The following is a 14,904-nucleotide window of genomic DNA, read 5'->3' on the forward strand; positions in this document are numbered from 1 at the left end:
GTGACCCGTGGCCTGCAGTATACAGCATGAACTGCACTGCTGCGCTTCTTTCTCCCAGTCCCTTCTGACTGCAATTTGGGGATAATGACCTGTGCGTATCGCTTTCTCTGTCTTCTTTTGCACAGTTTCACTACATTCACTGGACAGAGGCGGAAAACTGAGCAAAAGGATTACGTAGGGAGAGATACATAGGTAGTCTCACACACCACCTGTTCTTCTTACTGTCCCTGGCTGCTTTTCTTTTCTTTCAGCTAGCTTCTTTTACCTGCTTACTAGCTGTTGAGCAGCCTTTTCCCTCTCACCCTCCTCACCCTCACACCTCCAGTGTGGTGTAGTGGTTAAGAGCGGTAGACTCGTAATCTGGGGAACCGGGTTTACGTCTCCGCTCCTCCACATGCAGCTGCTGGGTGACCTTGGGCCAGTCACACTTCTGTGAAGTCTCTCAGCCCCACTCACCTCACAGAGTGTTTGTTGTGGGGGAGGAAGGGAAAGGAGAATGTTAGCCGCTTTGAGACTCCTGAAGGGGAGCGAAAGGCGGGACATCAAATCCAAACTCTTCTTCTTCTTCTTCTTTTTTTTTTTTATAATATTTTTTATTAGTTTTACAAAAATTTTTATAACAAACAAACACAAAAAAGAAAACAAACAAACAAACAAGTATAGTTTCATAATGTCTTTTCATAAACTCCTTTCCTCGGACTTCCCCATACCTCCCCTTTCTGCATCCTCGTGTCCAAATTTTATAGCAACTTATAAATATTTTTTTTCAACTCTAATTCGTCATAGTCCTTTCTTATTCTAATCTTATATTACTGCAACCCTTTCTCTCTGTAGAATCTCGACATTCTAAACCTCCTCAAGTTTATAGTAGTCCTTAAGATAGATCTTAAATTTCTTCCAATCTTCTTCCGCAGTCTCCTTTCCCTGGTCCCGAATTCTGCTCGTCATTTCCGCCAATGACATATAGTCAATCACTTTCATCTGCCATTCTTCCACGGTGGGTAGATCTTGTGTCTTCCAATACTTTGCGATCAGTATTCTTGCTGCTGTTGTTGCATACATAAAGAAAGTTCTATCCTTTTTTAACACCAATTGGCCGACAATGCCCAAGAGAAAGGCCTCTGGTTTCTTAAGAAAGGTATATTTAAATACCTTTTTCATTTCATTATATATCATCTCCCAGAAAACCTTAATCTTCGGGCATGTCCACCAAAGATGATAAAAGGTACCTTCAATTTCCTTACATTTCCAACATTTATTGTCAGGCAAGTGGTAAATTTTTGCTAGCTTGACTGGGGTCATGTACCACCTATATACCATTTTCATCACATTTTCCTTTAAGGCACTACATGCCGTGAATTTAATTCCGGTGTTCCACAACCTTTCCCAGTCAGCAGACATAATGTTATGGCCGATGTCCTGTGCCCACTTAATCATAGCTGATTTAACTATTTCATCTTGTGTATTCCATTTCAACAGCAAGTTATACATTCTTGACAAATTCTTAGTATTGGGTTCTAGCAATTCTGTCTCAAGTTTTGATTTTTCCACCTGGAAGCCAATTTTCCTGTCTTGTTTAAAAACCTCCGTTATTTGATAATAGTGGAGCCAATCTTGTACTTTGGGTTTTAGTTTTTCATGGCTCTTTAATTTCAGTTTCTCTCCATCCTGTTCTAAAATCTCACAATACTTTGGCCATCCGACCTCCATATTGACTTTCTTATGGGCCTTCGCCTCTAAGGGTGACAACCATCTAGGGGTTTTGTTTTCCAACAGGTCTTTGTATCTCATCCATACATTGAACAACGCTTTCCTTACAATGTGATTTTTAAAGGCACTATGCACTTTGATTTTGTCATACCATAAATATGCATGCCAACCAAATGCGTTATTGAAACCTTCTAAGTCCAAGATATCTGTATTCTCGAGGAGCATCCACTCTTTCAGCCAGCAGAATGCTGCTGCCTCATAATACAATTTTAAGTCCGGCAGGGCAAATCCCCCTCTTTCTTTTACATCTGTTAGTATTTTATATTTTATTCTGGGCTTTTTGCCCTGCCAGACAAATTTCGCAATATCTTTCTGCCACCTCTTGAAACAGTCCATCTTGTCAATAATCTGCAAAGTTTGAAACAAAAATAACATTCTAGGCAATACATTCATCTTAATTACTGCAATTCGGCCTAACATTGATAATCTCAAATTTGACCATATTTCTAGATCTTTTTTAATTTCTGACCAACATTTTTCATAATTGTCCTTATACAAATTCAAGTTTTTAGATGTTAAATTAACCCCTAGGTATTTCACCTTCTTAACCACCATCAAACCTGTCTCTTCTTGAAACTTATTCTTCTCCATATCTGTCAGGTTTTTCCCTAAGACTTTAGTTTTTTGTTTATTCAATTTAAATCCAGCTACCTGGCCAAATTGTTGAATTATCTCCAACACCTTTTTCGTGCTAGTGTATGGCTCTTGTAAAGTTAAAACCAAGTCATCTGCGAAAGCCCTTAACTTGTAATGTTTTGCTCCGACCTGTACACCTTTAACCTGCTGGTCATTTCTAATCATATTCAGCAACACCTCCAGAACCGAAATAAAGAGCAATGGGGACATTGGGCACCCCTGTCGTGTTCCTTTTTCTATCTTGAGTTCCTCAGTTATTACATTATTTACAATCAGCTGAGCTCTTTGTTCAGAATATATCGCACCCACACCGTTCTCAAATCCTTGGCCTACCCCCATCCCATGAAGGTTCTTTTTCATAAAACTCCAAGAGATGTTGTCAAAGGCTTTCTCCGCGTCCACAAATATCAGAACTGCTTTAGTATTTATGTTCACCTCTAACTTTTCCAAAATGTCTATTATATTCCTAACATTATCTGAGAGGTGTCTCTTTGGGAGAAAGCCTGCTTGGTCTCTGTGAATCTTTTCCATCAGTACTCTTTTGAATCTTTTTGCTAAAATGTCTGCAAAAATTTTGTAATCCACATTGAGTAACGAGATTGGGCGGTAGTTCTTCAATTGAGTCTTTTCAGTCTCTGTCTTTGGTATGAGTGAAATATATGCTTCTTTCCACGATTCAGGTGCCTTTTTTCCCTCTAAGATCTCATTACAGACATCCTTTAACGGTTGTATCAACCATTCCTTTAACGATTTGTAGTATCTGGAAGTCAGTCCATCTGGCCCTGGAGATTTGCCCAATTGCATGTCCTGAATGGCACCCTCTATCTCTTGTTCTGTTATTCTCTGGTTTAAATCCACCTTACTTTGAGCAGAGATTTTTTGTAATCCATATTTATTAAGGAATTTATCTATGTCTTCTTCATTTTGTAATCCTTGGGAATAAAGTTTTTTGAAATAACTCACAAAACAGTTTCTTATCTCATTTGGTTTAGATATGGTCCTTCCATCCACTTCTAAACTTGAAACTGTATTTAATTTCTGTCTTTTCTTGAGTTGCCATGCCAGGAGTTTGCCACATTTGTCTGCCGACTCAAATGTCTTTTGTCTCATTTGCTTTATTTTCCACTCTATCTCCTGGTTCATCAATTCCATATATTGTGTTTGATACAATTTAATCTCCCTCAAAATCTCCTGGGACTTTGGTTTTGACCTTAGTTTTTTCTCTCCTTCTTTTATCTTTTCCAAAAATTTTTCTCTTTTCTCCTTTTGCTTTCTCTTCTTTATTGAATTTTGTTGAATCAAAAACCCTCGCATCACAGCTTTACTTGCGTCCCAGATCACTCTTCTTTCCACATCGCCCCTTAGATTAATTTCAAAATAGTCCTTTAAGGTTTTTTGGGCCTTCAAGTGGAACTCTCTATCTCGAAACAGGGTGTCATTCATTCTCCATCTAAACTGACCAGTTGTTGTAAGTTTCTTCTTCTTCTTCTTCTTTTCACTTTTCTGCACCACCATGTCGAGGTGCAGCAAGCAGATCATGACAACAAAGGGTGAGGAAAACACAAGTGTCCCAGATGGAGAGGGAGAGAGAATGAATGGAAAGCAATGGAACCTTTAGCATCTCGTGTCTTCCTCCGGGGCACTCCAATTATATTTCCCCCTCCCGCACTGACGATGCCCAGGGTAACCTCTCTTAAGTGGGGTGTGCCGGGGGGGGGGGCGCAGACGTGAGCTGGCAAGGATCTATTTGTTCCTAAGCCAGTCTGGTTATTAGCAAGTTCAGTGCAGGAGCCTGATCTGGCACTGTTTCCTGTAGCAGCCTGGAGTTGATGCAAACTCTGCTACGCCACTAGCATGAGCAGTGGGGCTCTGGTTGCAGCAGTTGCTCAGCTGCCCCCCAAAAGGTGAGGACGGTACCCTAAACCCCCACCCAAGCCCTGAAACAGAGGAGTGGGGAAGAACACAGGGAGACCCATGCCAAGTTTGCTGGATATTCACCGTATAAGATATAAGCTGCTTTATACTGAAGCAGTCCCTTGATTCATGTGGCCCAGTACTTGCTGGCAGCAGTTCTTGGGTGGTTCAGGCAGAAGACTTGACTTGTCACAGGAGGTGCTGGGAAATGGGAAACGCAATCTTCTGCATACAGAGCATACAGTAGTGGTACATATAAAAACCTACTTGGCTACTTTTATTCTTAACCACTAGGTGTCACTCACTCACTTCGGTTGAACAAATCCGGCTGCACAGAGAAAGAGCATGTTTGTGTGTTCATGAAAGCAAATGCATATATTTCAGTCAATCCTATGCCCCAATCGCCCACAAGAAGATACCGCAAGGAAGGAGTGTGAGGTGTGAAACACCATATGCCGATGTTTTGGAAAAGAACATAGACGTGAAAGTTTGTTAGCTCTGAGTGGAAGGACATATTGAGGGATTACCGTATTTTTCCGTGTATAAGATGCCCCCATGTATAAGACACCCCTTGTTTTTGGGGACTCCAAATTAAGAAAATAGGGGGAAATTGTCAAGAGTTGTACAGTTGTTAAGCTTTTTGGGGGGAGGATGCCCATAGTTGAGCTTTTCTGGGGGGGATTGCCGAAAGTCACTCACCCGACTGAACAATGCTTAAAATCGCAAGCGGAGCAAAAGCCGCCAATCACCCGCCCAGTTGCCACGGGGGAAGCCAATCGACAACAGCCCTTGCTGCAGCCACCAATCAAATGCCCAATAGCCACAGGCAGTCTCCTGCTCACGGCTGCAACCAATTGCCTCTCCCCACTCTGCACTATCCGTGTATAAGACGACCCCCGATTTTAAACATATTTTTAAAAGAAAAATACTGTATTTTTCCATGTATAAGACTAGGTTTCCCCCCTTAAAATAATGTCAAAAATTGGGGGGCATCTTATACACGGATACATCCCCCCCCATTTTCTTAAATCAGAGTCCCCCAAAATGGGGGGCATCTTATACATGGGGGCATCTTACAGATGGAAAAATACTGTACCTCGTCTTCTACATGGAAAAGTATGGTAAGTTCTACGCCATTCCCAGAGATAATTAACATCTTTTTTTCTGATGAAGTTCTGTACAACCAGGAGAGTGGGCAGCTGTCAAAAGGATCTGCCCTGCAGTCCAACAGGCAGTGGTGATGGATGTAAAGAGACACTGGAGAAAACCAAGACAGAAGGGGGGCATCGTTAAGCAACCTCATGTTCAGAAGCACTAAGTGATTTGCTGCACAAATATGCAAAGCCAAAATATGAACCCTGATATAAATGCTAGGTTTATGTAGTTTTATATATTTGGAGAGATTTCAAAAAATTCTTTGTGCCCGTATTAACTGACCGCATAGAAAATGCTTTGCAACAGATTTCTTAACAATGTGAAATGCAATACTTGAATAAAATAAAATAGGTTGGAAGGTTACAAGTCCACTGATCAGCTACTGGAAATTAGTGAACTGGTGGTTGTTCTTTCTGGTTCTCTGATAGCAATCTATAAAAGATTGCTAATAGTTGGCAGCGCTGATCAACTAGCAAGAATGTCACGAGCAAGGACATTTTTCAGTCTGTGAGCCCATATGGATACAGTTCCTGATTATTAAATGAATGTATACTAGGAAATGGCTGCAAGTTACCCTTATTACAAAGTCTAGTTTGACTTACACCACTATTTTTGCCAGAGTAAGTTCCAAGTTGTCAAGGCACCTGAGTTGATAGAGGTTTGGGGCAGCTGTATCTCCTTGCCCCAGAATGCCCTTTTTGGGGACTTAACACTAGCATAACTCCCATCAATGGAGCCTGATTGAGGGAGTTGCTGTGCCCCTGGCTGAATTGAGATGGAAGAGTTAATCTGGCATAACCCTGGGTCTGCCACATTCACCTACTCCAAACATACTCAAATCTGGGGACTCTTGGGTTTGGATTTTGCTGTAAGGCTGTAATCCCATATCCACTTTCCTTGGAATACGACTTTTATATACAGAATACAGGCTTACTAATGTTAAGGCTAAAATGAATTTAGGAAATAAAATTTTAGAGCAGTATTCAACTAAGTTTTACTCAGCAGAGTAAAAAGGTAAAGGGACCCCTGACCATTAGGTCTAGTCGTGACTGACTCTGGGGTTGCGGCGCTCATCTCGCTTTATTGGCCGAGGGAGCCGGCGTACAGTTTCCGGGTCATGTGGCCAGCATGACTAAGCCGCTTCTGGCGAACCAGAGCAGCGCACGGAAATGCCGTTTACCTTCCCACCGGAGTGGGACCTATTTATCTACTTGCACTTTGACGTGCTTTCAAACTGCTAGGTTGGCAGGAGCAGGGACCGAGCGACGGGAGCTCACCCCGTCGCGGGGATTCGAACCACCGACCTTCTGATCGGCAAGTCCTAGGCTCTGTGGTTTAACCCAGTAGACCTGTTGAAATTAGTGGTCCAAATTTAGTCATTTTCATTAATTTCAATGGGTCTTCTCTGAGTAACACTTAAGTTGAATACCAGCCTCAATAGCAAAGTTAAGGAAATGGTTTCTCTAAATCGTTTGTGACACAAAATGTGATCCTGATGGCAAGTTTTAAGAGTTGGAGGGCGGGAGGAGAGGGAGAGATTAGCTTTGCCATCTCGGAAATGACAGTTTTATTACATATTCTATCCAATGCGAGTTAGGCACGCTGAAATAAATGGCTTTTGACACTGAGAAATGAGATGCTGTTTGGAACAGTTGCACTCCCCTGTAATCATTTTAAATTTGGTGCATTAATCAAGTTTCTGAGCTGGATACAATAATACATTTTTGAGTTGCAATACAGAGAGGTACGGTTTTGTGACAGCATGCATTCTACTATTTATTTAAAGCATTTTTTATCCTGCTTTTCAGTCATATTTACTTCCCATTTCTTGAAAAAAAGATTACAGCCCATTATGGATCAGCCCAATCCCCAGGATTTGGCAAGCACCTGCACAGACCGAAAGCCCCTCTCATTACAGTGGCGCCTCGCAAGACGAAAATAATTCGTTCCGTGAGTCTTTTCGTCTTGCGATGTTTTTCGTCTTGCGAAGCACGGTCCGTCGCAACTGCGCCTCTTCAAGCGGCTTTAAGAAAAAAGCACAAGACGTTTTCGTCTTGCGAAGCAAGCCCATAGGGAAATTCGTCTAGCGAAGCAACGCAAAACCGAAAAACCCTTTCGTCTAGCGAGTTTTTCGTCTTGCGAGGCATTCGTCTTGCGGGGCACCACTGTATCAGGCATAAATCAGGGATGGAGAACCAGAGACCCTTCAGATATTGTTGGACAGCAGCTCCCATCAGCATGGTCACTGGTCAGGGATGATGGGGACTGTGGTCCAACATCTGGATAGCCACATGTTCCCCAACCCTGGCATAAATCTTCTGACGTAGGGAATTTAGGCTGAGGACCAGGTGGAGGGGGGCACCACTAGAGAAGCTGGCATTGTATTGTACTCACCAGTATAAGTGGGTGAGAAGTTATTTTCTATTTTTTTCCTATTATTCTCTCTTCCCCTCCATCCCTAAAATAACTGTAGCTGTTAAGATGGTTCTTCTAATCTTCTGAAGAAAAAGGGAAAAGGTCTAAAGATTTGCCGTGTTCTGAGCTCCTCTCCAGTGCTAACCTTCCAAGAGCAGCAAGAAGGAAATGTGGGAAGCTTTGACAGTCTGTTTATATCACCAAGCTTTCATGCAACAAGATCAACACTGTACAGTGGTACCTCGGGTTACATACGCTTCAGGTTACAGACTCCACTAACCCAGAAATAATACCTCGGGTTAAGAACTTTGCTTCAGGATGAGAACAGAAATCGTGCTCCTGTGGTGCGGCGGCAGCGGGAGGCCCCATTAGCTAAAGTGGTGCTTCAGGTTAAGAACAGTTTCAGGTTAAGAACGGACCTCCGGAACGAATTAAGTACTTAACCGGAAGTACCACTGTAATACTGTTTCCTGGGGCCTTTCAGGCCTAGCTGCTTTGCAGCCATGATCTTGGGGTTCAAGAACCAGCGTCAGAAGAGTGACCTAGTCATGGCAGCCGGAAGGAACACCTGTAGACTATGCTGAGGAAATGGAGTAGAGCCACTATTCTGCACTGCTCCAATATACTGCATTGATCTATAACAGGGGTAGGCAACCTAAGACCTAGAGGCCGGATGCAGCCCAATTGCCTTCTCAATCCGGCCTGCGGACGGTCTGGGAATCAGCGTGTCTTTACGTGAGTAGAATGTGTGTTTTTATTTAAAATGCATCTCTGCTAACGCATGTGGGGCATGGGAATTCGTTCACCCCCCCCCAAAAAATATAGTCCAACCCACCACATGGTCTGAGGGACGGTGGACTGGCCCATGGCTGGAAAAGGTTGCTGGCCCCTGATCTACAAATTCTAATGAACTACCATGGTACATTGCTTAATTGGAAAAGCACTACTGAATCGAGATGCCTCCCGGAGAACCAATTTCTACCTAATGATACTTGGTGGTAAGGACAGCTGCTTAGTTAGGATGGCAATTCAATTGGAACACCTTCAGGTAACTTCCTAGTGCTGAGGTCTCTGGAGACGTCTTGGGTTTCACACTGGGTTTGATCTCCTCAAAAAGTACATGGGTTCCTGCTTAATTCTGTACCCTTCTCTTACACATCTCAGGTTACAAATACGCTTTGTTCAGTCTGAATCCTGTAGATAGGGGTAGCAAACATGGTTCTCTCCATCAGCTTCAGCTAGCATGGCCAATGGTCGTTCAGCAATATTTGGAGAGCACCATGTTTTCTACCTCTTACACAGATGCTACACTTTAACAGACACCTATGTCTGGGCCCTATATAACCACAGATTCTTGGATTCGGTTCCTATCATGAAACAAGTATCCACTTCCATTCTCACTGCTGTCCACACTCAAGCTCTTCGTGTATTAAAAATAATAGAATGCAGGATTCAATAGATGCATCCGCATTACTGGGGGGGGGGGATTTAGTAACATGCATGTTTTAATATTTGCTAATTTAACAAGTTCCATTTAGAATAGTTATAGATGCAAAGTTATAGATTTTGAGTTTGAATGCTTGTCTGCTAGAAATGTTACTGAGCCCAATTCAAAGTGTTGGTGCTGACCTTTAAAGCTCCAAATAGCCTCGGCCCAGTATACCTGAAGGAGCTTCTGCACGCCCATCGTTCAACCCAGACACTGAGGTCCAGCGCCAAGGGCCTTCTGGCGGTTCCCTCACTGCGAGAAATGAGGTTATAGGGAGCCAGGCAGAGGGCCTTCTCGGTAGTGGCACCCACCCTGTGAAATGCCCTCCCATCAGATGTCAAGGAAATAAACAACTATCTGACTTTTAGAAGACATCTGAAGGCAGCCCTGTTTAGGGAAGTTCTTAATGTTTGATGTTTTATTGCTTTATTATTTTTATTATTATTCTGTTGTGAGCCGCCCAGAGTGGCTGGGGAAACCGAGCCAGAGGGGCAGGGAATGAATGAATGAATGGCTAAATAATTATTTATTTATAAGTTATGTATTATTTTTTGTTTCAATGAATTATCAACAGAATGCCAATTAAAAAACAACAACAGATTTTCTTAAACCTGTTTATACTGTGATAGCTAGAGAAGTTCTGTCACCGATGCCTGCTTTTGCTTGCTCCAAGAAAATGTCTCACTGACGAAGCAGTCCCTCTCAAAGGAACCATGTACAGTTTCCTGCACGTAGCCACCCTTTCTCAGAAGATGTTAATGTTACTAAATGGGCATCGGCGGGGGGGGGGGGGGTAGGGACCATGTTTTTATTCATCAAATGGAACTTGGCCGATGTATCTGAATTATCATTGTCATGTTCTGTCAGACGCATTGCAGTAAATCTTCATTAGGGATAAAATATGGCTAATATAGCACGGCAGTTAAGAGACAGAGACTGCTGTCTTACCGCAGCAGATGCTGCTGGGGCTGCAACTTTCCTCATCCCTGACTGGCTATGCTGTCAGGGGCTGATGGGAGATGCAAGTCCAAGGGCTTCCCTATGCACACATCTAATTGAATTCAGCACAGATTACACTGCAACTTCAAGTTGTGCCATCTGCTATGAATTCGACAGGAGGCCTCATGGCAAAGCATTCCTCTCCAGCCTCAGTCTCCCATCTATAAAATGGGCATAATTATGACCTAATTCGGAAGGTTGCTATAATGGTTGTAGACTTTTAATATATATAAAACATTTGAACACTCCAAAAGGCTTTACAAACACCAAGTGTGGAAACTGCGTGTTCATGCTATGGTAACCAGGACTACTTTATGATTGGGGAAGGAAACGTGCAAAAATAAAATTATTTCTATGCAAGTTGAGACACAGGTTTCCTCTTAGCTCTGACAATGTTTTATTTGAGTACATACCCTGAAGTTTGGATATACAGGCCAGATTTTTCTTTAAAAACCAACGCTTGATTTTTATACATGTAATGCAAATTTAGTTTTAGGTTTTTAAGTTTTGCTTTTTAAAAAAGAAAAAAAATATGTCATGTAACAAAACATCTTCCATCTTTCATACAAAATAACACTTTGGTTTCCTTTTCCTCCCCGCTGCTAGTAGAAAGCAGTGATAAAACTTTGCACTGTATTCAGTGGTTTGAGGTATTGGCTTACAAAAAGTTGCATACAAAGACCCATTCCCCTCTCCCACCTCAATGCAAAAATTCCAAAGTACACTCTGACAGCTAATGCTCTGCGAACACTTTATTACACAAATTACATTCAGCTTCTGAAAATAGTGTTCTAACAGTATAACCATCTAAAAATAAGACATCCTGGAAACACACAAATTCTCGAGGAAGAAGAAAAACCATTTTAAATAGAGGCTTTAAAAATCTTTCCCTCAAAGCAACAGAATGCTAGTGATTTTCTTTAAAAAATAGGAGTTTTAGCAGCTTTGTTTCATTGTGGCACTAAATTCTCTCTGTTCTGTGATAGGTTAAGGGCATTGAACGTGAAAAGGCACAAAAGAAAAAATTGGAACTGAAAAAATGTTTTCTTAAAGCAGAGGCTGGGACTTATTTACAAATATAGAGAAGGTCCCTAACTGAAATGAGCAGATACTACTACTTTCAAAATCATTACTGCAATTAAATGGGATTGTTCTGCTTTATTAAAAGGTTCACAGAAGACAATGGCACTGATATGAAATGGTCACACTCTAAAACCAAACTGAAGCCAAAGGGAGGGGGCGAATTGTGTACAGTCGCACAAAGGACTAGTACAGTTTACAATTAAATACACAAAATCTTAAAACGTGCTAAATCCGGCAATCTTTGTAGAGTCATACAAGGTAGAAATCAAAGGCCAATTTCAGGAAGATGGAGGTATCGCTGGAGGGTGAGGAACAGCATCTTCCTCTTCTGAATCTGTGGCATCGTCCTCATCTTTTTCTTGGTCGCTCCCTTCCGTACTAAGTCGGTCAAATCCTTTTCGACTGTAGCCTGCGCGGCTTGCAAAGAAGTTCCCAAGATTGAGGCCTCCACCACCTTTTCCTGAAAGTGGAAACACACTTTAAGAAAGTGTTCAATGTGCCCATTATTCTCACAAGTTGCTACTTTGGATCATAATGCTTTTTGATTTCCTAAGATGGCAGCTGTGCTCGTTCAAGAACAGCAGCTTCTTAGAAAACCTGTTGAGGTCAGTATAAAGTGACTCACGGAATAAGTCCTCTGATCTGCCTGTTGGAATCAGCTGATATCTTCAATTCTGTACATTTCCCCCATCATGCCTTCCCTTGAGAGGCGTGACATAGTCACAATACAGGATTGGCTCTCTTAACTATAATAGCCTCCATCTTCTTCTCTGACCCCCCCTTTAAAGTTAGCTCAGGGATTATTTTGAACTTCGGCTGAGAGAAATAATTGCAGTCATTATTTTTCTTCATTATATAAAGGGAAGATTTGAAGATCAATTTCTTAGTATTGTTCTGTGTCTCTAGGAACACTTTTGTGTTCCTCATCAAACCAAATCAGCCGCTCCCCAAGGCTTTACATGGTAGATAAGGGGAAGACTCAACACTATCACTACAGCATTCTCCTAAGGAATAGCTGCCAAATTCATTAGCAGAGGACAGACAATTTGTACTAGGTAGGAGGCAGGCAGGCATTTAACATCTAATGAAGAGAATCAATGCAACGCTCACTTGCTAGATACATCTGGGAATATCTCACACAAGAGCCCATAAACACATAGAGAATACTTTCATGGATCTTTTATTAAAAATAAAAAAAAATTATTGTTATTCTTTCATGGGTCTCTGACTTCTTAGGAGTGTAACACCAGATTGTAAATGAAGGACTATGTTTATGTCCAGCCCCAATTGGCTGTAATACCAGCTTATGAAAGATTCTCACAATAGACATCATGTTCAAGTCTCGTACGAGGAGTGGAAATGATGTGGTGTTGCTACAGTGCCCGGACTATTTCCTGCCCTCATCCTTGGTCTTTGCTTTCCCTTTACTCACCTCTAAATTTGCCCAGGATTCCCCCTGAACTTGAATCAAGTTTATGTTCGGCATCAGCTATAAAAATGAGACATATTGCTACATCAGGAGCAAGCACCCTCAAGCAGAATTATATTATCAACACACACCAGAAAATAAAGCAGGATTTGTGCAAATCAAGCTATGTGGAAGAGAAATGGAATTGAAATGGCAAAGTCTCTGTTGGGCCTTGGTGGTTTTGCTGTGTCTGTAGCTGAAAAGTAACAACACTATTTGTAAATGATTCTGTTCTGCCGCTGACTATTAGAATTTTACTTTCACATATCACCCTAGACTGTAAAAGACGTGGAATCTGGATTTGCCCCAATGAGAAAATGAATTAAGTTCTAAAAGTGACTTCCCTTAAAATTACTTTTTTATTTTTTAAAACATATGTTTATTGAAGATTTCTTGGTTTACAAAAGTATGTGCAATGTCTCGTTTTTCAAGTTACATTTTCTATAATCTTAAAGCCCTCATTAAATCTATCATAAACTAGACAAACTTAGTGAAACCAAGCTAGCCTTTCAAAACATTAATTCAAAACATGAATTCAAATATTTCCAACAAGGTTTACTTTTGAAAAGTCATATCCATAGGGAAAAAACTACATAGTAGCACTTGTTTGGAAACACCATGTGTTGCACTGTTTATATATTGAGCTATATCCTACTTGCAGAATTGCTTCTGGTATTTATAAAATGTTCCCCATGTGAAAACTACCTAAGCTTACAGGAGCAAATCCAAGTTATTGAGGAACATGGGGCAAGCACACTAAATAGTCTCTGAAGTGCCCCCCCCAGGAAAACCCACTGCAATTTTTGTACCATTTTGAACAATTTCTGTTCACTGTCTCTTGGCAGCTGCTTTGACAGTTTTTAAACAACAAATAAGAGTTCTTCCTGATGTGATCCAGCTAAAAAGGAAGAGGTAGCTAACCTGGAGTTTTCAAGATGCTGTTGAACTACAACTCCCATCAGTCCCAGCCAACACAGCCAATAGTCAGGGATGATGAGAGCTGGAGGACCCCAGGTTAGCCACCTTTGCAACAGGGGCCATGAAGCCAGCATAGCATGACAGTGTAGCTGATCAGATTTGGATAAGTGACAATATCAAAAAGAGCAAGGCAACACACTCTGCCCTCATCCTGAATGGGCCAAAATGTGGAACAGGTGCAAGTTCCCCCTGAGATAATGTGAGAAGTCCCCTCCGTTATTTACATATTATTAGCAAATGCATGTAATAAGGCCCCTGAGCGAGTCTTTAGTAAAGCCAAATAACTTTTCAGTGGTGGTGGTGGTGGTAGATTTTGAGCAGACACCATTAAAGGAAGCTCTTTCCTCCTCTATTCTGCTCTAAGCCAATTCCTCATTATGAACGAGAAGGGAAAGGCCACAGAAAGTTGATGCAGAGTGTAGAAATGGCAGATGGGAGAAGGGTTAAGCATGCCTTCTTCCTGTCCCTTCTGCACTCAAAATCCCACTTGAAGGTTTCCTTGCAATTATTGCATGGCTTTGTTTACAGAGTTAGCTGACGGATAGGTCTTAACACTTGGTCTTTACTCTGAACCGATAAAATGCTGCTGCTGTTGCTGAACATACATCTATGATAGGTAAGTTAATGGGTGCTGTTACTCTGGGCTATTTGCAAGCATTAAATTATAGAAATTTAAGAAAAGGAAGCAAAGGGTTATTTGTTTTAGCCCATACAGAAGGAATTCCACATCAAGGGAGGCCCAGGTGGATTCTAAAGAGTAAGTTGGAGGCATCCAAAGGAGAGAGAGCTTATTCAGAGCCAGCACAAAAGACAGCAAGACCACTCCATAATTGGCTGCACTTTCTTCAGCTACCATTTTGAACATCCCAATCTTTATGAACTCACAAAGTAAAAACAACAACAACAACAACAACGCCCCCTGCTAAAGTACTGCAAGAAAATTTAATCCGAACAGAGAAAGGAACATAAAAAGCCACTTTCCGAACCAAGAAAGCCA

General features: G+C 41.6%; 2 protein-coding genes across 22 annotated transcripts in view; one reads left to right on the forward strand and one right to left on the reverse strand.

Moving 5' to 3' along the window:
* Positions 1–14,904, forward strand: part of GIN1 (gypsy retrotransposon integrase 1) — a 44,790-nt gene that overhangs the window by 15,548 nt on the left and 14,338 nt on the right. Inside the window, exon 8 of one of the 6 annotated variants that reach the window (XM_083464573.1) lies at positions 5,494–5,859. The exons of 3 other annotated variants lie outside the window; for them this stretch is intronic. The gene's annotated coding sequence lies outside the window, so the exon portion shown is untranslated. Of the gene's footprint in view, positions 1–5,493; positions 5,860–7,948; positions 9,768–14,904 lie in introns of those variants that run through there. 2 more of the 6 variants (XM_083464570.1, XM_083464572.1) reach the window with 2 other exon arrangements.
* The window catches only part of PAM (peptidylglycine alpha-amidating monooxygenase), a 125,205-nt gene continuing 121,413 nt past the window's right edge, over positions 11,113–14,904 (reverse strand). For 8 of the 16 annotated variants that reach the window (XM_083464437.1, XM_083464440.1, XM_083464439.1 and 5 more), the window contains 2 exons: positions 12,894–12,950; positions 11,113–11,921 (listed from right to left, as the gene is read on the reverse strand). In XM_083464437.1, coding sequence (XP_083320563.1) covers positions 11,740–11,921; positions 12,894–12,950 — 239 coding nt within the window. In that variant the 3' untranslated portion in view covers positions 11,113–11,739. The remainder of the gene's footprint in view (positions 11,922–12,893; positions 12,951–14,904) is intronic. The other 8 variants (XM_083464441.1, XM_083464448.1, XM_083464444.1 and 5 more) reach the window with 1 other exon arrangement.

The sequence above is a fragment of the Podarcis liolepis genome (genome assembly GCF_965112155.1).
Source record: "Podarcis liolepis genome assembly, chromosome: 11".
Lineage (NCBI taxonomy): Eukaryota > Metazoa > Chordata > Lepidosauria > Squamata > Lacertidae > Podarcis > Podarcis liolepis.